At 43.8% G+C, this 23064-nt stretch overlaps 1 protein-coding gene across 5 annotated transcripts in view; it reads right to left on the minus strand.

The window, feature by feature from the left end:
• Nucleotides 1–439: 439 nt before the first annotated feature.
• ACTN1 (actinin alpha 1) overlaps nucleotides 440–23064 on the minus strand; it is an 86661-nt gene continuing 64036 nt past the window's right edge. For 2 of the 5 annotated variants that reach the window (XM_035327704.1, XM_035327703.1), the window contains exons 9-21: nucleotides 18556–18648; nucleotides 17176–17406; nucleotides 16489–16636; nucleotides 15792–15942; nucleotides 13235–13343; nucleotides 12633–12773; nucleotides 10367–10549; nucleotides 9312–9446; nucleotides 8281–8460; nucleotides 7187–7333; nucleotides 5120–5200; nucleotides 2962–3120; nucleotides 440–1332 (exon numbers count right to left, since the gene is read on the minus strand). In XM_035327704.1, coding sequence (XP_035183595.1) covers nucleotides 1174–1332; nucleotides 2962–3120; nucleotides 5120–5200; nucleotides 7187–7333; nucleotides 8281–8460; nucleotides 9312–9446; nucleotides 10367–10549; nucleotides 12633–12773; nucleotides 13235–13343; nucleotides 15792–15942; nucleotides 16489–16636; nucleotides 17176–17406; nucleotides 18556–18648 — 1917 coding nt within the window. In that variant the 3' untranslated portion in view covers nucleotides 440–1173. Of the gene's footprint in view, nucleotides 1333–2961; nucleotides 3121–4522; nucleotides 4589–5119; nucleotides 5201–7186; nucleotides 7334–8280; nucleotides 8461–9311; nucleotides 9447–10366; nucleotides 10550–12632; nucleotides 12774–13234; nucleotides 13344–15791; nucleotides 15943–16488; nucleotides 16637–17175; nucleotides 17407–18555; nucleotides 18649–23064 lie in introns of all 5 variants that reach the window. The other 3 variants (XM_035327706.1, XM_035327705.1, XM_035327707.1) reach the window with 2 other exon arrangements.

Below are 23064 nucleotides of genomic sequence, written 5' to 3' on the forward strand. Positions count from 1 at the left end.
GTTACTTTTGAATGTCCGATATGAAGATGTTCTTGAGTGCTCTGGAAGAATTTACAATGTCAAAAGATGCGATATTAAAAGCAGTGAGATACTGAATGCTGAGCATGGAACAGTGGAGGAACTGGTTCAAAATATGCTGATTGTTTGTATAGCTCTAGTAACAAATTCTGTACTGTTTTATAAGGAATAATGAGGATATTGTTCCTAGAGGTGTGTGTGTGTAAGGGATGGTTAAAAATGGTATAAGTCTAAATTAAAGTGGTCAGAAATCTGTGAAATTTCCAACTTAATTCAATAAAAATGAAAACGTTAAGGGAGAGGGAAGTTGACATTCAAAGGACTGTAATTTTGATGAAAAAATCTTAGATTCTCTTCTTCATGCTTGTGGTTTCAATTAAAGAGGGTTAAGCATTTACTGTACAAATGAATAAAGTCTAGATTTGTTATCACAAGAAATTTTTAATATGGTTTGTGACAAGCAATATCAAAGTTATCAACTCTCAAGCTTCATGTTCTGAAACCAGACAACTCTCAGCAACAAAAAAAGTTGTGCACTGATAAACATAGGAGGCATATTGTATTTTTTAATTAAATATGAAAACATGAGCTGTGTACATTATTTTTTCCCTAGAAAACACAGCAATTTCAAAAGTTTATCATAAAATATTTTCATGAAATGAGTGAACCAGCAAACACATGCACTTGTGTGCCTTCCCCCCTCCAAAGATAAACGTGATAAAGAGACATACGCAAATGTAAAAGTTAACAGAACAAGTGGCGTTTTGTTGTTGTTTGGTTCTTTTTGGAAAGGATGGAATGTAACATTGTGCTCGACTTTCTATGTCACAACAAAAAATATTTGGTGTAATATTTTAACATTTTCATTTTAAGTTTCAATCTGGTGGAGAAAAATACCTTTTTTATAATAAAATATGTCTGTTCTTTTTAAAACGTAACTTTTTTTGCACAAAATAATTTTGTAAACTGTCATTTCAAGGGCAAGGTAGGCGGTGTCATGTCAATGTCCTCCCCCCCACTTAAAAATGTGATCTGTAATCTGAAGCAAAACAGGGAAACACAAAAAAGAGCGGAGCAGAGGCTGCTTTGCAAAGAGAAAGAAGGGTGTGTTGGACGGGGGAGAGGGGAGGGAGCGTGTGGTGGGACAGAAAAAAGTTAAAGGTCACTTTCGCCATAGAGCGCTGTGGAGAAGGACATGTAGTCCAGGGCACCAGGTACAGCATCACGGCCGTTGTAGGGTGCCATTCTAGCAATGCAGTATTCAGCCTGATCAGGAGGCAGTTCCCGCCGTAATTCGTCCACAGTGATGTAGTTCTGCAACAAGGACACAGGATAAGGCAAGTGTTATTTTCAAAAGACTGACCTTCCTCACGGGACAATTGCTCCCTGTCCCCCAAGGGCAAGAGATGACAGTCAGGGAGAGACCACAGCTAGACTAGGATTGTACATCCATGCACAGCGCTCTCCGGGCATACACCTTTGGAGGAAATGCAGTTGCTCTCCCTACAGTTTGGCCAAGGAAATATTTTTACAATGAATAGGAGGATTGTTTTTGCAGGAGAGATGCTGGCACACCTAAAGAAAAGACCTGTTGGTAGGTCAGGTAAATTGTTAGTGTGAAATTGCCCCTTTTCGTTGAAAGTGGAGGTCCTACTGAAGGCAAATGGAGGGAAGCAGAAATTTGATTTGGATCCTGCTCTCACTGGCAGCAGTTCATGATGCCTGGGAACTGCTGTTCCCTCTCTTCAGACCACAGAAAGGAGCCATCCTCACCAGCACTGGTTGGTGGCACTGATGCAGGCAGCAGACGAGCCAACACTTCCTATTGCTTTCACAGCTCTGCTGACAGTTTTTGCCTTTTACAACATACATTTTTAATAAGTAAGTAAACCCCGTCTTACATAAAATTGACTTCTGGAAGCTCATTCAGCTGAGGTGAGGCTAGCTTGGCTTCTCTTGGTGCAGCTGGTAACAGTAACTGCCTGTTTGCTAACCAACATGTTGTATTTAGCTAACTGACTGACTTGCAGTCTTCTAAAAAATGGCTCAGGTTTCAGAGCATCTCTCTTTCTCCTTTGACTTTCTATACTGTTTTCATGTTTTTCAGCTTCATGACTGGAATGAATAAAAGATTTTTCTTCATAATGAAATCCTCTCTGGTTCATGTTGTAGTCACTGGAGCATATTAAACACTGAAAATTTTATTTGAACACAGAAAACAGTAGTGGATGTGAATGGTGGATAACTCATTACAACCTAAAAAATTTCTTGTGAGATGAACAAAATCATTAGCAAATACAGAAAATCATTAATATTTGATATACTACTTATTTATGCAATTGTAGCAAAGATTAGTAGGGATTTTTATATAAGAAAAATAAGAATATATATATTTTTATATCAGCTGGCTCCACTGATGCAAATTTAGAAAACCACTACTTTACATTCATTCTTTGAGTTTTCCTATTTTTGGCCTATTTCTATGATCAAAAGTTGCCCTTTTTAAATCATAGATCTTGCAGACAGAGCATATCTTCAATGAAAATCTAGTATTGATTGTATATAACAGCAGTAGTGATATCTACAAAGATCACCTCAAGTTTACAGCTGTCAGTAATTAATAGTTTTTCAAGAATAATCAAGAACCATCTGTTGAATCTGTTCATACATTTTGAAATAACAAATTGCAGCTAAGCTCTTAATTCAATTTTTAATGCCAGAGTGGGCTGTATAGTTCTGACTGACAGAGGAACAGGACTTCAATTGCTTGGCAGGCTGCCCGTTAACCCACACTTTAACCCTGCACTCCTCCAGCACTGTGCAGTGGTCCTGTGAAAACACTCTCCTTGCTAGAGAGCACTCCCCTCAATACTCTTGGAGACAGAAGGGAAAAAGGAAAGCAGGAGCAATGAAGATTGGAAAAAGGATGATGCAGAGCCTCACCTTATCTCCAGCCAGGATCTTGAAGGAAGCCATCACCTGGTCAGCAGTATCTGTATCTGCTGTTTCCCGGGACATGAAGTCGATGAAGGCCTGGAACGTCACTACACCCAAGCGATTAGGGTCGACAATGCTCATGATGCGGGCAAACTCTGCCTCTCCCTGGAGAACAAGACAGGCATGTAAGCCAGGACGCTTGGGCAGCAGTGCTATGAAAGTGGGCAGAAACTGTTCAGCAGCACATCTTACAGCTAGGAAAACAAAGGCAGATAGAAACAACTTCAACCTTTTGTCAGAATACTCTTTCTTAATCTGTCTGTTGTGTACAAAGGCTTCCCACTCATTTGTCCTTTGGAATAGAATACTTTCAGCTGTGACCTAGGATAACATCCAGCTCCATCTAGCTCTAGGACAACACTCCTGTCAGGGAACAATGTCACACAGACTTCAGGGGAAGATGCAGCTTTCTCTGTAATACATGCTATGCTAGATGCCTGTAGCAATACTGGGAGATCTGCGTTCCTCAAGTCCTTTTACTTTCAGTTACTAAAAGAGAACTTTTATGGTTCTCCTCAGCTGCCAGAACAGAATCCACCAGAAGAAACCTCTCTGGAGAGGCCCAGGGAAGTATAGCATTTACAAGAAAGGTGCTACAGATAAGTTTGCTAGAGAGGCCAAAACCTTGTAGTAAGATTTTTGTTCCTTTTTTATTTTTTCACATAAACAATTATCTGTTCTCATCTCTGGAACTCCTTCCTCCCGAGGTAAGGGGGAAGGGGAAAGCACAGCTGAGTCTTCTTCTGGGAATAGGCTCTTCTAACACCTCTAGATCAGTACACCTGCAAGATTAATTGAGGTGAGTAATCAAGTGTTACCACAGCTTGGCCCACTAAGAGTCTGTGTTTACACTAGGCTGATAAGTAAGACTAATAAACATGGCTTTGCCTGGCATCAGCAGCAAAGATACTGAGTGTACTGTTCAACATTTCTGCACTACGCTCTTCTCCTGCCCTTTAGTGAACATCAGTCTTTGGGGAAGCTCTCCCTGTTAGTTACCATGCCTCTCAAGGTCCCCTGTTCCTGCTGTGAATATGCAGGTAAGGAAAAAGCTCCAGGGAAGATGACTGGAACTTGAACCTACTTACACCAACAGGAAGATCGATGTGAAGTAAGTGAATGGGAGGAGTGGCATTTGAGTGTGTGCAGAAATCAGGCTGTGCATATGTCCAGATGAGTTCAACTGATGCTCAGTGCTGGGGAGCTTATATGCCACTGTGCATGCTGCACATAGCCATATGAAAAGGTTTACTGTTTCTTCCACTCGTAGCTGCACAGTTTGATAAATACAGTTCTTATTTGACGTTCACAAGATTTAGACAATGATTTCAATTTTTTTAACCTTCAGCTACTGCTGCGAGACAAGAATTTTACATGTGCTAGATTTAACTTCCACTGCTGGAAAACAAGACTGCATTTACCTTGATTCGCTACACATTCTCCCTTTCTTTTTGAAGGTGGCTATAAGAATCACTTTGAACAGGAGTGACAGAGGGCTCTACATTACCATATTGTAACCCATGGAGATAAGGCAGGCTCGGAAATCTTCACAATCCATCATACCAGTCTTCTTCTACAGAGAGTGATGCAAAGATGGAAAAAGCCAAGAAAGAAAAGGGAGACCAGGCCAGGGAGAAATGAACCCACAGGAGACATCACAAAGAATGAGTTTTAGGAAGAAAGTATTTACAGGACAATGAAAAACAATACAACACAGGTAGTTTGTGAAACCGTAAAGAAATAAAGGCAGTTTGGGACATGGAACAGTTTACACACAAGGGACACGTTGATGATGAAAAAGAGGAAAGAAGAAACCAAGCAAGACCGATTGAGAGATGGACAAGAGAAGGATTGTTAAGTGACACAGAAGTAAATGGAACAGTTTGAAGATATAAAAGGAATTTGCCAAAGACAAACAATTAGGGAATTAAGAAGGAATAGATATCAAGGTACATTTAGGGAGAAAGTAGTATAGAAAAATGATGCATATACAGTCAAACATAAGAATGACAGATGGATTAAGACAAACAAGAAAAGAAAGGAAAAAAACTGTTATTTTTTCATAGTTTAATATCTGGCTGTGTTCACCACTAGCATTCAGTACCTGTGCATCGTTTCCAATATCGTAACCCAAGCTGATGAGACAGGCTTTGAATTCCTCAGGGCCAAGTGTGCCGGAGTGGTCCTGGTTATGCGGTGTGCCAGGCAGCAGGACATGCAGTGCCAGTGGGGTGACGGTGTGGGCAGAAGGGAGACACAGAGGAGATCAAAGGGAGGCGGAAAGACAACAAATAGGTGCACCATGCAGTGGGTGAGAGGAGGGAGAGGAAGAAAGACATGCAGATAGAAAGACAGGGAAGAAAAATAAAAAGTGCACAACATTAGATATCACAATGACATTTCAGGATGTGCTAAAAATGCTCTTGGAACAGTTCCTTCTGAGAAAGCTCGTCACATCTTGAGAGCATTTCAATGACAAAAACAGTCAATGCTCAGAAGCCTCAAGATCTCCATCTCCCAAGTGAATTACTTGCATCACTGCTTGTGATCCATAGTGCCAGAAGCCCTGTGTTTCGCTAGTAACCTGGAGTGCAGGTAAGCAGGCAGAGGCAGTGGGAAGCATTGCCTTATTCTTCTAGTCAAAAGTCCCACCAAAGGAGTAGGTGAGGGCAGGTATGTTTGGCAACACACCCGAGTAAGCTGAGCTGTCAGGGCACCCCAGGAACAGACAAAGAAAAACAGCTGAAGCTCAAGGGAGCAGTGTTATTGCTGTATTTATGAGACCTGCACATAAGGTGGAGCTTTGACTGGCAAGGCTGTTTGAAGTGCTCAGCTCTGAAAACAGCACTGCTGTACAGCATGGCACAACGTGGCTTGGCAGCTGCTCTTCCCTTTTCTCATTCCCCACTCCCCCAGTGTATGGATGTACCCATGATCACAAACTATGACAGGAAATGAGAATCCCCATTCGCCCCACAGAATTTTAGCTCAGGACTGCCCCAGGCATTGAAGAACCCCTGCCTGCAGCCACCATCTCTGGGCAGAGAAAGAAAGCTACAGACAGGATTGTGGGGCAAATTCCACGTGACTTTCCTCAAACAATCAGCTTTTTAAAACCAGCCTTAAGCCTTCGTAACTCAAATAGACAGCTGAAGATTGGGGAAGACATTATCATTCAGACTGTTGCGGACGAAGGGGCTAATGACATGAAAGTCATAATATAAAACTTACAGTGCTTTCTGGGTTCTTCTGCCAAGGAATGAAGCTATGGTTTTGGTTTTCCTTTGGCAGCTAGAGAGGGGCTGAAATGGCTAGTGCTCAGCAATCTGCAAATGTTGCCAGCCTCTGAGAGGGTAGGCTGTTCTCTGGAGACCTTTCAAACAGTCTGACTGGTGCAGCAAATGGTGGAGAGCACCTACATTTGTATCACTGACTTAGTATCTCTGCAGGCACACGGATTTCCAGACAACAGTGAGGGGGCTGATAACTGAACCTACAGAACCAGTCATGAGATGATGTCAGGCCTGGGCTGCTGTCTCTGCCTCCCTGCGTTGACAACTTGCTGATTTGTTTGGTAGAGGGATGCCAGCTGATGGCTTCTTAATGGAGAAGGAAGAGCTGCAAATTGGAGAAGGAAGGTGGCAAATCAAGGGGAGGAGGATTTCCTTTGAGGAATTCTTTTCTTATTGCACCTGTTAGTGCCTTGACATGTATCTCCACAGTAAGGCAAGGCAGGCTTTGCATCAGGGTTTATCTGCATTATGTAATGTCATTCTGCGTATAGATCCTCCTGTTTGCTCCATACAAGAGCAATGCTGGTTTCTTCAGTACTGGTTTATGTGATGGTATACCAGAGCACAGGACGGCTGCTCCAAAGGATTTATAAACTACGGATTATAAACTAGGATAGTGAAGCTGGGGTAAAAATGTAATTTTCTAAATAAGCCTTCAAACTTTTTCACACTTCAGCTTTATCAAGAAACTTTTTGTTTCAGATATACTTCTCCTCCCAGGCTAATGATCTCTTGGCAATCTCCCTACTCCACAGGAGAGGCATTTTTAAGAATTAAGCCTCTTCTATTAATCTGATTTTATTACAGTGACTGTTATTGCACTGTGCAGTCTACATGGGAGCTTGTAACTTACCAAGCTGCAGTCAGCACTGACTTACCCTGTCGAAATGGTTGAAAGAAGCCCGGAACTCGTTCATCTGTTCCTGGCTGATTCCTTTGGCATCACGGGTCAGAATCTGGTTTTCCACTTCATTGATGGTTCTAGCAATTGTTGTTAATAGCTGTTCCCAGCCCACTCGGATATGCTGGAAACAGGAGGACAAGACAATTTGTAAATTAAAAAGTTCTTCTGCCTCTGAGGTTATTTGATCTAATATGCTACTTGTTGCAAATTAAATGATCCTGGTGGCCAAGGTAGAAGTCCATTTGCTCAGAAATACTTCCTTCTCATCCACTTTGTAAGCCAACTGGCTATTTAAAATCTGAATTTTGACTGTAAAAAACATTGAAGAGGCCAATTCCTGCTTGTAATAAAGTCTTGGTCCTATTGCAAACTTCTTTTCCTTGTAGAGCAACACAGTGGGGGCCTTTAACACAAATGAGAATCAAACCCAATGCTTCTAGGACTCAGTTGGACAGAAAACTCTCCTTACATGAACCAAGAAAATAAATAAACCACAGTCCTTGAAATACATTGGTGCTTCACTGCATCTGCTGTTGTTCAATGAAGAGCTGGCCAGAAACCAAAAAGCAAGTTTCAAAGCCTGTGTTCTGCTGGACTCATGCTGAATTCAGATTGCTTCCAAGAAACCTCACGTTGTCAACAGAAAGCCAGACTCTGGTTTTAAAAAGGTTTTGTTGGACTTCCTTCTTCTGCGAGGCTTTAGCAACTCCAACTCACCAACGCTTGTCTGGTCTTTCTAATCCCAGCTAATACGCTGCCACAGTCAGGTGGCAGGAGAAACAAGACCAGCCAATTTTTCAAGCAATACTGTTGATATCTCATTTAGGTTATTTCTACTGTCTGTATCTGGAAGAACAGTGGACCAGGTTGGTATGAAGTACAGCAAGGCCGAGAAGAAATTTATTAACATGTTGTTGCATGCTTGGCCATACTGTCAAGCTCTCTGCTGAGAACCACAACACATTGCCTGAGCAGGATGTGTCTGGTGCTAACTGGCCACAACAGATCAGGCTGTCTGATCTGCTGGCACTACACTCCAGCAGGGAAAAGGCTTTGCAACACATTTACCTCCATGGTGTAGTTGGTGTGCTTGTTGTCAAAGATAAGCGCCTCCTGGATCTGTTGGTGGTCGCCTTCCAACTGGTCAATCTTTGGTTTGTAATTCACAATGCTCTTCTCATACTGCCGCAAGTGGTTGAGCTGGTCCTCCAGGGTCCCATGCATCTCTATTGAAATGCGGCCAATCTCCTGCATTAAATTAACAAAGGGAAAGGAGTTACACCCCATTAGAAGGAAAAGCCTTAATATGGCTGACATTTAATGCAGCTATTTCATACTTGCATAGGATGATTCAGAGAAAAAAATCTCAGAGAGCAGTTACTGGAGATGAGCTGAGACAGTGTCAGCAAAAATTTCAGCAGAGCCTTGAACATTTTCCAAGTGGGGTGCATCACATGAAATGTGTCTAATATAAAGATGCAAAAAAATGAAACTTAATTCCATAAGCTAGTAATGTAGCAAGAAAGATCTTTTCTTGATGTGCTGTCTGCCACTAACCGTTAGTCCCTTCATAAAGGAATGTCTGTAACTGCTTTCTTCTTTACATCTCCTACCATCAGTAAGTAACAGCTTCATATTCTTTCATCTCATCAACTCCAATTTTAATTCAAATCTTACCTAAAGAGAGATTTCCATCCCAAATGTTTCTGTTCTGCTGATGTTTGGCATGCTAGTTGTATCTATTTTCTCATGTGTACCAAGACTGCTGTGAAAGCAGTTATGGAAAATATGCTTTTGATGTCGGGTCTTTCCCTTGTTGCATATGTATTTGACTCTATTCAAATACTACTGTTCCCCATTTTAAGTAAAGTATTTTTATCACTTTACTGAAGAGTTAGGGGAAGAAAAGTAAAAGCAATTCAGTAATCAATATCAATCTTTGTATTCTCTGTATTTTCTATGAAAGTTTCTCTTGCTGGAATCTCAAGGAAGAATGACCAAAATGGTAGTCAGGAAAAAAAAAAAAAAAAGAATAAAAAAGAACCAAGTATCAGTGAAAATCACAAATGAAAACAGACTGAAAATGAGAAAAGCAATACCTCCATCTTGGTCTGGATCCAGGGTCCAATGACATTGGCCTGTGCACCAAACTGCTTCCGAAGTCGTTCATTTTGCTGCTGGCGAGCGTGTTCTTCCATCAGCGCTTGATCCCTTCTAGGAACCAGCTGCCGCACCTGGAGTGCAAAAGCGTGCATTTAATACATGCAAAGGTAAGTGAATAATAACTGTAGGAATTGATGCAAGGAGAGGGTAGGGTTTAGAGAGAGAAATGACAGAGCCCCAGAGTGAGTGGGGTTGTGAAGGGGCTTCCAAAAGATGGTGAGAGCTGCCAGAAGCATTTAATCCAGGACTTTTTTTGGGGGAGCCTCAGCTGGGGTGCTTGTTGGACCTGGGCTCTCTCTAGGGTTAGGATTTGGAGAGAGAGAAAGTGCAGAGACCCACTGTGAGTGGCATTGCAAAAGGGCCTGTAATGCTAGGATATTTGTACTGAAAAAAAGCAGTCATGAGTTTTAGGCCTTGGCAGGGAGGCTCATGGAATGTGAATCCTATTCACTGCAGGACTACAAATTCATCCCAGGCCATGAAAAGAAGCTTTCATCCACCATCTGTGGTTTTGGTGGCTGATGCAGGCTGAATTGTAGTAGCTACAGATACCATTCATTTGGTGGTAAGAACCACCAGCATAAACTGGTATTAAGATGATCTGCTCTTTTAGGATTACAGCGTTGGCAGGCTCCTTGTCTGTGGAGACTGAACATCTGAAAGGTTGAATGGTGGAGAAGGATATTGACTCCCATGACATACTTACTTGCTTTTCAGGTCAAATGAGGACTTAAAATCTCAAAGTTCTTAATTTAGCATCTCTTGTTAAAAAAAAAAATAATGAAAAGGGCACTGACACCCTTAGGCATGTATTTTAAAGATGTCTTCCAATTTCCAAGTACATGGCATTTGAACCGAAAGCAAATGGCAAATGTGCAGAAGCTCAGCAGTAAGCATAGATGATAACTCAGATTAAATAATCCCCTTCCTGGGGTCCCAGTGACTGAGCAGCAGCCTCCCCACACTGACTGCAAGGTTGTAAAGAACTCACATGTTCCCATTTGCCATTGATCTCCTGTGGGGTGATTGTAGTGTACGGATTCGTTCCTGCCATGTTGACATGGTATGTCTGGACAATCTTTGAGACTTCATTGTGGATTCCCAGGATGGCCTGTCGCTCTTTGTCGGCATCTGGCAAAGTGGCTTTGAACTGTTCGTGGGCTGTGGTCAATCCCTGTGGAAGGAAGGCAGCAGCAAAGAAGAGTCACTGAGTAGCCTCTTCAGCAAATATATCTGTGCAGAAGTGACTGCAAAAGCTTGCATATTCCCAGGATATAAAATAGGCTACTCTTACACACTTTCAGCACCTCCCAGCATTACTAAACAGGCTGATTTAAGTAGTTAAATGAAATGAACTCTCGTTTTCCCTCTGTTTGTGTCCCATGTTGACCAGGGACAGAAATCACATCCCCAAACATGATGGAATAATTCTGCCTTGTAATTTAATGGAACTATTTCTCCATTATTGCTCTGTGAATGGCTCTCAGCCCCCTTTGGGAAGAACATTGGAATACTTGTCTAAATGTACCACATTTTTCCTCGCCTCCTAGGTATGTACTAGTTCTACATCAAAGATGTTTCCTGATGAATAATAAAGAGTCAGATCCAGTCTGATCGGTGTAAGATAGAAACAGGTGAAGGTCTTCCGGCCCACAGCAAACCTGCACATGCAACATAAGCTCCTGTTGCTGAAAACAGCTCCCTCTCCCTGAACACAACAGGCCCTTTCTGTTGCCCATCTTGCTGTGGTGCCCAGACTGTGATCCAAGGACCGATGGTAGGGGCACACTTGCTGGTAGCTTGTGGACAGCCGACAAGCCAGTTGGTCCTGGCTCATTTCCCACTGCTTCTACAGGCCTTTAAGATACTTCATCCCAGAAGTCTGGAAGATCAAGACTAGGGAACAAACACAGGAGAAGAAGCAGCAAAACAAATGGGGGACAGAGAGGCGTGTGCAGGGATAATGGAAGGAACAGTGTGGACAGAAGAGGGAATGAAAGTAAACCTTGTGACTGACCACTTCCTTACAACACACACACTGTAGTTTTGTAGAATTGCTTTCTTACATGGTGACTCATTACTTTGCAGCTGCTGCAGTGGCCATAGAAATGTAATGCAAGTCTGGGGGAGCTGGGAAACATTCTGCAGTCACAAAGAGATGATGGAAATGTTTAAATGCTGTTCAGATTTGTTCTGCATTATGAAAGACTTAATGAACCCCTTTGTTCAGAAGGGAAGGGTGGAAGTAGCAAGTTGCAGTTCAGTAACAGAGCTCAAGCCTGGTTAGGGCTATTTCACTGCCTCTCTGACACCCTGGCCGCCTTGTGTTTCCTGTTGGTCTCCAATTCACTGCCTCACTGATGGCCACGTTGCTGTCAACCATTCCTGCAACAAACTCATCAGTTTTGACAAACTGAACAGGTCCTGAGAGAGAACAATGTCAGGAGGAAATTGTGGCAGCAGTGCAGCAGCTGGTAAGAGCACGAATATCCTGGCTCTTCATCTCAGCCAGCTGAATCCAAATGAATTCCTGGATTCTTTTCATGAACCCATCAAGCAGGAGATATAGTCTCCTCTGTAATCCAGAGAAGGGTAATTCCTGCTCCCAAAGGTCTGAAAATTACCTTTAGATACCTCAGGTGCCTCAAGTTCCTTTCATTACAGCCTTTCAGAAGAGGGAAAACTGAGATACTGTTCCTGCTGTCTTCAGGAGGCAAAAAGTCTTTGGCTTCAAATGGCAATCCACTAACAAATAGAGAATCCTGATTTTTCCTTTGCTTAGCATTGAAACCCAGCTGGCAGCTCAACAACTGCCCTCATGCCACATCACATAGGACCAAATGGCCTGAACACAGACAACTGATCCACAGAATCTGAGAGCAGCACTAAGCTTTCTTAATTTGGATTAAAAACAACAAACAAACAAACAAACAAACAAAACAAATGAACAAACAAACAAACAAAACCACAGGACCCTAAAAGATCCTCACAGCTTTCAAGCTCTCATTACTAAGACTGGAGTCACAATGAAAAACTCACTTTCAGTTCTTCGTACTCTGCTAGGATAGTGTGAACTTGTATCTATTCAGATACATTTTTTTTTAAGAAATCAAGGGAAAACATAGTCCCTTTTGTTGCTCTTACTAAGGCTGACTCACTACAGCAGCACAACGTACAATTTCAGCACTGTTAGGAATTCAGGAGATTCCTGATTTCCCTTTGTCCCAGCCTGGCTGGTGGAAATGACTGCTCTGTACCTGGATCTCCTCAATGGTGTGAACGATGAACGTGTCCTGCAGGTCCTCCATGGCCCCTTCCATCCAGTTATTGAAAGGGGCAGCTCGTTTGGCATATTCCAGGTACAACTGGTCAATTGTTTCCAGTAGCTTCTCTGTCCTCTGAGCGTGCACAAAAAAAAAAAAAAGAAAGAAAATGAGGAAAGATGGTTAGAGAAGAATAATCACACAGATATGTGGACTCTCTGAGCTTTCAGACCTCCTTGGTGCTCCCAGGAGAGTGCTACAGTAAAAGTCTCTCTGCTGTTAAGATTACATACAAGATGGATTTCTTCCTCTCTCTGAGGGAAAAATATGAGGTCCATTGAAATTAAACAAACAAGGACAGTCTTTTCGAGCAGAATAAAATTATAGAACAAAGGAAAGTAGATACAAATCAATAGCCTGAGCAAACAAATGGTACTGTAACTGGGATGGGAATACAGAAGCTGCCTAAGTATACGGAAATGTAGCCCTGGTTTGCAATCTGGGATGTTCCAGGAGAAATTGGCTGTTCACACCCACCGCAGCTTGCTTCCCACAGATGACCTACCCGTGTAATCCCAACTGGCAACATGTCTCACCTCCAAAGCTTCTCTGCGTTTCTGGGTTAGGGCACCCAGATTATCCCACTGATCGCAGATCTTCTGGCACCTGGCATTGACACTTGGAGAATCGTAATAGTCCAGCTCACTATGAGGGGTGGGGAAAAAGGACAAAATAGCAAATTAAGACCTTTTGGAGAAGAAAGAGAAATCCATTAGAAAACTTTATCAGCCTTAAGGACAGATGCAAACAAAGGGCTCATGGTCTCTGCAAGTAAAGCATGCCAGGAAGACAGCAGTATCAAGCTTTGGAGACACTGGCATATCAAACATCATGCAACAGGAAGAAAAACAACCCCCACCCAAGGCTCCAACAGACATTGGTGCTGGCTGCCTGATGGGGATAACTTGGCACCAGGGGATAGGAATAGAGACTTTTACTCGGGCTGGGATTAAGCAGATTAAAAGCAGCAGTATGCCCCTGTATTCTGCTCAAGAAAATCATGTAGGCTAACTACCTGCATCTTGTACATCAGAAGAATGGGTAGCAAAGTTTTTATTATGATTGCAAAGAAAACTACTTAAGATGTTCTAACAGTTGCATAGGAGAGGTGGCAACCTTCAGCAACAGTTGAACTATACAACACACTCATTTATTTAGGACAATCCCAGAATTACAGTGTAGGTTTCTCTCTGGTATACCTGATAAGAGAGTGCTTTTGGGGTGTCTGTAGCTTGGCACTCCTGGAAGAAGGGCTGGTAAGAGTATGGCTGGGGAAAGGAGAGCATGGGGGTAGGCTGAAGGTGGTGGTCTTGTATTACTGTGTGCTCTCGGTTCTGCACATGATCAAAGATGGAAAAGCTTGCAGGCAGAGGGAGACCAGCCAAACTGGGAAGTGTCACCCATAAAAGAGAAGGTGGAATAACTTGCTGAGCTACAGAATGACCCTGGGCAATCTGATGAGCATTTCTCTTATGCAGTAATGCCGGTTTAAACAGTTTCCTCCTACTTCATTTCTTCTCATCATTGTATTGCCCCTTCTGAGGTGTGTGGGCTCGACTGTTGGTGGAGTCTTGTGGAAAACTAGTCATGAAACTGCCTTCAGCTAAAAATAACTTTTTCTTTGCTGGGTTTTTAATCCAGATCAGTTCCTTGATCTACTTTGCTACACAGCCAGCACTGCAGCTGAAAGAACTGCTTCTGAAAGCCTTGCTTGTAACACACCCAGGCTGGACCACTGGTGCTGCTGGGGAGTGAAATGTGCCTGTGCATGGGCAGCCACAGGGGCTTCCTTCCCACCCCCTCAGTCTCCCTGGCAGTGTATCTCTGGATGAGGGAAGAATTCAGCCATCTTTTTTTTTTTTTTTCTGGGCACAGCACCTTTGCTGAGATGGGAGATGGCTTTTGGACGGATGGCAGAGCCTTCTGTTCTTACTTTGGAAGAAATCAGCTGTCCCCCAGCTTAGGGCCCAGTTTTCCCTGTTGCTATTAGAGCCGCAGCTGTTTTGTCTGGCATGTAGCATTTGCTTTGGAAGTGGCAGGTCAGCTAATGCTTGCTGACTAGCCAGCCTCAGTTTTAATCTTACTGACATGGAGGATTGCCTTGAACCCTCCTGCTGTTCCAAGGTCAATCCTCCAGTGGTCAAGTGAGCACTTCTGTAAATCTTTGTTGGTAAAGGAGATAACAATCTTGATCCAATAATCCTGATTTTTTACAGAAAAATGGCATTCAGCCCAAGAGAGATGATCTAGCCCACATACTGTCTAACTTGAAATAGGCTAGTGTGATATATAAATATTTTTAATAACGGGAAACAAAGTCAAAGCCAAATCGTTCAGAGTGTTTTTGCCAAGGAACACGCAGGGCTTCAAAATCTCTCTCCGTGCTATAGAGGTCAGCTCTCCCTAGCAATCAACCTCAGACTCTGATGGGACCCCGTTTCACCTAGTAACCTGTGTCACTCCAGGAGAAGGAGAGGGGGTGAAGGTTTCTAAGCCAGGGGGAAGGCCAGAAGAAAATGAACTGCTGTTAAGAGTCCCTGGTGCAAGTCCCAGCTGGAGTGCATTATTCCTGAGGCAAAGTGCCTGCAGTGGCAATAGAGACCACCATGGGCTGAAACAATCAGCAGACTTTTTTCCTCAGCAGTTAAGGACTTTTTTTTTTTTTTTTTTTTTTATTTTATAAAACAAAGCAAACTGGGAGTCTCTGGAGTGCCTGCTATCCTCTGCTGTTTCCCTCTGTTCCTGGAAAAGTAGGACAGCGTTACAACGCTGCAACCTAACAGGGGCCAGAGGCAGGTCAGGCTCTTTAGGAAAGGGTTCACAGCAGTATAACAAGCTGGAAGAGGATGGAAACTTGGCTTGAGAATGTAATTCTGCCTCCCCCTCATCGGCACCCACGACTCAACCATTTTCTGGCCTGCTTTTCTGGTATGTCTAGATACTGGAGAACAGTATCCTAGATACTGTTTGGAAACACTAGGGCTTCCCAGCATTTTTGTATGGGGATGGATTCATGGCTCTCCAGAGGGCAGAGGGCAAAGCTGATCAAGTCTCCCTGGCCCCAAGGATCGGATGCGCGTCGGGGTGCCGTACTTGAGCTCTTGTGCAATAGCAGCAATCTGTTCCACGCGGTCCTGGTGCGCAGCCAGGTCGCTCTCAAAGGCCTCGTGTTTCTTCAGCAGGGCCTTTATCTCCGAGAGGGTAGCGGTTTCGTAATCCTTCTGCTGCAGCATTGCTTCCTTACCTGAGGAGGGAGCCAAAGGACAAGAGAATGAAGGACAGGACCCACTGCCCCCGAAGCCAGCTCCTGGGCACCCAGACAACCCTGGGGCCTTTGCTGGGGCACTTGCCCCACTCCAGACACCCTGCCTGAGGCTTGCCCTCAAGCATGCTTGCCTAGAGGTACACAGTTCTCATTTTCAAACGAGTGAGTTTGCCATTAGCAACAGATATGGGCAAGTAGTGCAGCTCAAGCCGTTGCAGTCACAGTTTATACTGGACTCATCTCACTCTGCTGTTCCTGTCAATGCCAACTGTGGTATTTACTTTACAGTAACATTTTCTCTGCTCTGTAGCTCTATTCAATCCAAAAAAAAATCTCCCTTTGGCATGGTTAGGGAACGCCAGTGCAGAACAGAGGTTATTTTTGTGATTTTTTTTTTTTTTCTAATAAAGTAATAAATGAGCCTAGCACTCTGGAGAAGAAAATCTCCTAGAAAACCCATGTAAGACCCATCTTTTCCCCTCTACATAACTGACAGCAATAGGAAGCATATAGGTTGGCATTTACCATCTGTCCAGGACTCGTGAATAGATGCCTTCTGCCGGAATTTCTCTGCCAGGTGATCCAGCCTCTCTAGCCTCCGGATCTCATTCAACAACCACTCCTCATAGCCCTTCTCAGCCTGCTCTAGGCCACCCCAGGCATTGTTTATATCCTAGAGACAGGAGCACGGGAAGAAAAGGGAGGTTAGAAGATGGGGGAGAAGGTGCACTTCAGCATTAATCCCAGAAGGCTACATGGCTCAAATTGGTTGGAGAGAGTGGGTGTGTGTGCTTTTAATCTCAGAAGGTTGTGCAGACAGGTCAGAAAGACAGTACCAGACTTAAGATAAGCAAGCTAGCAGTGTCAAGATATATCAGTCTGCACACGAAACCCTCCCTATACACTCCCTCACATGAAAATATAACAAAATCCAATTATTTCTGAATTAGAAAGAATGAGAGGCACCCAGACATCTCCTCATAAAGGCATGTGACTTGTGAAGAGCCTCCGAGTCTGGTTTAGGTAGAGAAGAGTGTTAGGAGAGGTTAGGAGAGGTGATTCCTTGTTCCTCTCTTATTATGGACTCACTGAACTACATTCTGAAAGGTTTCTGCCACAGAACAGCTCACTCTGGAGGTTGGCATTGCTCAGCCCAGTTCCATTTTTTGGGGCACAGCTGGAGAATATATATGCTTAATTGCCCCCACTCACCGAGACCATTTTCCCTTCTGAAGGCATGAAGGCTGGCCTGTTGCTGAGCCGTAGCTTGGTCTGCAAGGTGTTGAAGTTGATCTCAAGTTGGCACTTCTCTTGGACTTTGGGGGGCTTGTGCAAGCGGCGGTAGTCCCGGAAGTCCTCCAGTTTCTGCTGCATGGCTTGCATGGTGTTCTCTGGTGCTCGGTTCTCCAGCCAGGGGATGGTGCGACGGATCCACTCCAGCAGCTGAAAAGAACAAGAAAGCTTCAATTGAAATTGTGTTAAAACTACAGGTGTTGGTCTGATCTCATTAGGGACCACTTACTTTTGTTTGCTTTCAGAAAGGTTCTGCCAACAGCAAGGCTAGTAAGCAAAACCTTGCTAGCTTTCTGGGAATATGATAGTTTTTCTTATGAGCACCCCATTCCCTACCACACTGAGTAGTACTGCTTGTTGCAGCACTGCTAGTGCTGCTAAAGTCATAGCTTTCACACAATCAGGACCAAACTACATCCTCAGACTACACTAAATGAAGTCTTAGAATTTTGCTGGGCTACAACTAATGGATGCTGTAAGCCATATTATTGGAGATAATATGGATAATATTGGAGGAATCTATCAGGAGAAAACAAACCGTTGCCTCCAGTTCCAGAAGAGCCGTGCTTTTCTCTCTCTAGCTTCTTAGAAGTCAGCATTGCTCTTTGAATTGCCCTCCTTCACAAGCCAATGTGAGGGAGTTGGCAAGGCAGTAATGCAATGGGCAGTCTGTAGCGTGAGTGAAGTAGTGTCATCTGCTTTTTAAACAGGCTGAAGCCAGGCTCATTGGCGATGTTTGACCTTTTGTTCTCCCCATCTTCCCTTCCCTACTTATCTACCATAAACATACTCCAGTCCACATTTGATCACTTCTGGAGTTTCACAGTGGTCAGTCTGTCAGGCTTCTCAGTTAACCAACGCAGCTTCCAGCTTGTGTTGTACACAGATTCTTCCCAACCATCAGCAAATGCATAGTTCTTTCCTCAGTTATCTCTAACTTCCATTCTCTCTGATCCAATTCCTGACTTCTGCAGTATATTGGCACACAATGTGTATGAAAGTCCTGAGCAAGTCAAAACAGTTTGATTTTTTGTTTTAATTTTTTAGTATTTTTGTGGCTGCTCCTAATAAACTGAGAAACTCAAAACTGCTCCAATGGAAATTTCTATTTTAAACCACATTCTTCTCCTCGTTAAGATATAATTCAACCTTTCATTTTCCTCAAGCTAGAAGGGAAAAGAAAATAAATTTATAGGAAAACACGGGCCAATAGCACTCCTTAGGATTAACTATCAGGGATAAATGCAATTCCTTTCTACACAACACCACCCAGAAACCAACAGCACCATGGACACCTACATCACTGGCCAGTTTTTCGTAGTCTTCCATGAGCTGTTCATTCTCTTGGTTGACTGCCAGCACCTTGCAGATACGGTTTGCTGCTGTCTCCGCCTGCCAAAGAGAAGAAAAACAGGAGAGGGGGAAAAGTGTGAAAAAAAAATAAAAGCCAAAGCTTGCAGCTTAGTTTCCTGCTACATACCTGTGGGTAAAGTCTCCTAATACTGGCTCTTGCAGCCTGCCTGTGCTTCAAAAACATCTATCCTACCTCTTTGCTTTCCATCTGACCTTCTGTAACAGTTTTTTTTTTTTTTTTTTCCTTCTCAGCTGACTATGTTCTTCCAGGGATTCTGAGTTCAGCTGACACTAGCCCTGCATGTTGTGAGATGAACACATTTATCTGCCTTTTCTGAAGCTGCTCCTACAAGAGGGCCCTGTTGTTTGCTTCCTACAGTAGGACCCCAGACACCACATTACAAAGACTGGGAGCTTCTGTCACCAACTCCACTCTCCTCTCCAACATTCAGAGCTCCAACGCCATGAACTGAGTGGTGTCAAACTGATGAGCCTCTCTACATGCTTTTACCTAAGGAACAAACTACCTAAACACAGTTAATCTGCACAGAATCACAGAATGGCTTGAGGTGGAAGGCACCTTTAAAGCTTATCTAGTCTAACCGCACTGCCACGGGCACAGACACCTTTCACTAGCTCAGGTGAATGCATTTACTTTTGAAATTTTCTAGTTTTGTTCTGAAGATAAGTAGTAGACACCCTTGAGCTTAATTTCAGCCCAGCAGAGATGTCTTCCAGCACTCCCTGTAATCCTGGCATCCATCACAGGGCCGCCTCTCCCAGCATCTTGCTGCATGACACCTACCATGTATTCAGGTTTGCATGATCCAGGTGAGAAGAGGATTTCTTCCCCCCTTTCTGGATAATCATTTTGCTTACTCTCCCAAAGAAAAATTAAAAAAAAAAAAATCACAAAAAAGAGTCTGTTGTTACTATTTAGTTTCTTTTTTTTTTTTTTTTTTTTTTTTTTTTTTCTTTTTCCCATTATGGGACCAAAACCTGGCTCTCTGCAGTGAGTTGGACACGTTAAAACATGAAGTTGGAACAGAACAATGCTCAGAAAAAATCCCAGCTATGAGCTCAAGACCAAACAGTCTGCCCTGAAGTGCCATGAAAGTGTTTGGCACGGGGAACATACAGCAGGCTGATCCTTGTACAGCATGTATCTGTGGATCTGCACAGCTCCTGCACAGCACAGTTATTGCCCTCATGCCTGGGGTAGGTGCTGGAGCTCCCCAGAGGACCCCTATGGAGGAGTTCTCCTCACTCACTTCCTCACTCGCAGAGGCCAAGTGGAGATGAAGAGGAAGGCACACGCCAGAACTACAACAGACCAGTCATCAGCGCTGTGCCCTGCCTTAAGACTCTATATGGGACTGATGACAAAAGAAGTTTTGCCAAGCTTATAGCTGGCAAGTTTCAACCTCCTATTTTTAAAAGGCCTTTCATTATCTGTTTATTCAAGGCCATTTGAGAAAAATCCTCTAAATTTTGCAGCTGACGTGAGGCAGCAAGAACAGCAATAAAGTCACAGGCTGTACAGTGACATATGGATTGCGAAGGTCTCAAGGGATATGATGATCTTAGTCATTTGTAAGAACCTCTAAAAATGTATATTCAGAGATCTGTCCCTTCATTAAAGTGGGACAGCTAGCAGATGCACAGATACTAACTAATTAGAAACACATCAGAGGGAACCATACAGGAAAAAGTCATTTCACTTAAAAAAAAAAAAAAGTAAAAAATGTAAATGATGATTGTGTTTAAGAAAACTTGTACTTTGATCTGTTTTTAACAGAAGTTTTTACTTTAGTAGATTTCTTTTTGATATCCAGAGAAACCCTTATAGGCACGAGACTGAAAGGTCTGTTACGAAGACAGTGCCAGAGCCCTACCATGATGGCCGAGTGGCTGCAGGGAACTGGCGGTGTCAAATCTTTGTATCAGTCTTCCCAGGAGAGGAGCTCCCTGCACACTCTTAACTCTCCTTCTTTCCTTTTTTACCCCTGGAGCTCACTGCAGCAGCAGCCAGCTGTGCAGGAAGGACCCCATTTTGCACAGGCATATTTACATCTCTCTGACGATAGATTTCCTCCAGCTGCCCAGGTCTGCGCGTGTATATATGTGTTGAACATCTGTCCAAACACAAAAGCCCTCTGAATGTCAGCAATTACGGCATTATTTGTGTTATCTTAATGGTTGACAGAAGCCAATCTTCTTTCTCCCCTGCACCAGTACTTGCTGCTCCGTGGTTCTGGCCTACTCCAGACTGCTCCGTGTAAGGCTGCTCTATGCAAGTGCCTGCTCTGTGTAAGCAAGCAGCAGCAGGAAAGGCTCCGTGGCCACTGTGACCACTCATGTCATGAGCAACGTGTTACACTGACTTGCTCTGAGCATGGTAGGACAGAAGGATCCCAGCATTTTCAGGTGACCTCCACAAGTACCCCCCGCACCGCTACCTGTGAGCAGTTCTGCAGAGATGACCACCTCAGTGAAACGCTTTCAGGTAAAAGAAGAGTTGCACACTGAAGTGTTTACACGAGACCAAGGCAGCTCCCCCTACATCTTCATTAATGGAGTGGAAAAAGCCATTTTGTCTTCCCCACACTGCTTAAGGCAATGTGCACTTGGGATGCTCAGGTTGGGTCCAAACAAGCCAGGATGCCCACAAGGCATGGAGCAGCCCTGATAAGCCAGATGCACCATCCTGGGGTCTGAAATCTACATAGCTGGATTCTCTGAGAACTTGTGTGAGCTGATCAGCTTTGGTACAGCATGGCACTAACACATTCTACTATTTACTCTCATCAGAGATCATGGAGGGAGTGTGAGACTAGGGCATTCTGCTTGATACTGCAGTGCTGTTAGACATCTATGTCCTGTTTGGTGGGCTCAAAATGGAAACTTGATGAGCCAAAGAATAGCAGAAGTAGCAGTAATTTCTCTGCCTACTGTCTTTTCTCTAATTCTCAACCCTGACTTGGACTGTTTAGGATGAAAGTGGAGTTGTGTCTCTAGCTCTTGGATCCAGGTCTCTTCGGTGAGGGCGATGACAAAGGAAGGCATTCCCTCAGTGTGCTACGTAGGGAGGGTGCCTGCCTGTTGCAGCCCTCTGGCCTCAGGACCACCCCAGAATACTGTATGCCAAACACAATCTTTTAATAAAATAGCAAAACATTAGTTAGAAATTTTCACCCCAGAAATAAGGTTTACAAAATATTAAGCCAACCAGTAGTATACAATCATGCATTTAGTGTGAAAGTCAGAAGCAGTTAGAAAACAAGCAAACCAACCAAAGCAAGTATACCTACATATATATACTTATATATATAATGAAATGGCATAAAGAAAAAGCAGCCATCTACACACACGTCAGGCTGGGGACCCTGTACCTTCAAAGGCTCAGTATAAGAGAGTGAAAGAAGCAGAAAGCGGCTCATGGGACTTCCCCTTCAGGACTGGTGGCAGTAATGAAAAATCTGAATGAAAAATGGAGTGATATCACAGTAAGTCACCTAACCACACACGAGGCAGCAACATGTTACAAGACACTTTGGGCTGGGGCTTGCGCTCAGCAATCACTCTGCACTTGCCCTGGGATTTGAATCTGTGTCACTCAGCAGCTGCCTAATGTACGGCCGGGGCAGCTCCAAAAAGGAACTGGGCCCCTCCTGCCAGCTCTCCGCTGAGGTGCTGGCCCATCAGGCCTACTAAAAGTGTAATTAATGATTAAATCTTTGATCTCCCCTACAAGCCAGTTAGACCACATTGGTTTGAAGCTTTATTAACAAAGAAGCTCCATTGCTAGTTCTTGCCCCAGCTACTTGGTTCAGGTCCTGAGGCAGCAGCAGATTGTTTTCAGTTATCCCAGCAGACCTAGCTAGCAGCCACCTAAACTGCTGATGAGAACATGAGACCTGCTGAGCAGGTTTCCAAAGGGTGGAACGGGCACAGAGGGAAGAGGAGGGGATTGGAGAAGGACACAGCCACTTCTGCAGCAGGCCACTGCCCTCCTTGCATTCGTGGTTTGCCCTTTTTTCGGGTTAAGCATGGAGCAATTCCTAAGGGGCACCTGGCAAACAACAGGCCTTATCGCTGGGCTGGCGTGAGTTCTGAGACTACAGTCGTCAGAGGCAAGTATCAGCTGGATGGAGCTTGCAGCCTGGTGCTAGGGGTTTTGAACTATTCACAAAGCAGGATCCCAGCGGACAAGTCCTGACTACATAAATCACGCCAAGTGGGCAAATCTACTGCACTGCTGTGGAACATATTTCCAGTTCCCTGGAAAGAAGATAGCATCATCTCATTTATATGAAAGGGAACAAAAAGCTTATCCCAAAAAGCTGCTCCCTGGAACCTATTGCCCATTTTTGCCCTCTGAGAGCCAGCATCAGCATGGTATCTATATCAACGCTGCAACCATCAGCACTGTTTTGCACAAAAGAGATGGAGTCT

Source organism: Oxyura jamaicensis, chromosome 5 (assembly GCF_011077185.1).
Source record: "Oxyura jamaicensis isolate SHBP4307 breed ruddy duck chromosome 5, BPBGC_Ojam_1.0, whole genome shotgun sequence".
NCBI classification, from domain to species: domain Eukaryota; kingdom Metazoa; phylum Chordata; class Aves; order Anseriformes; family Anatidae; genus Oxyura; species Oxyura jamaicensis.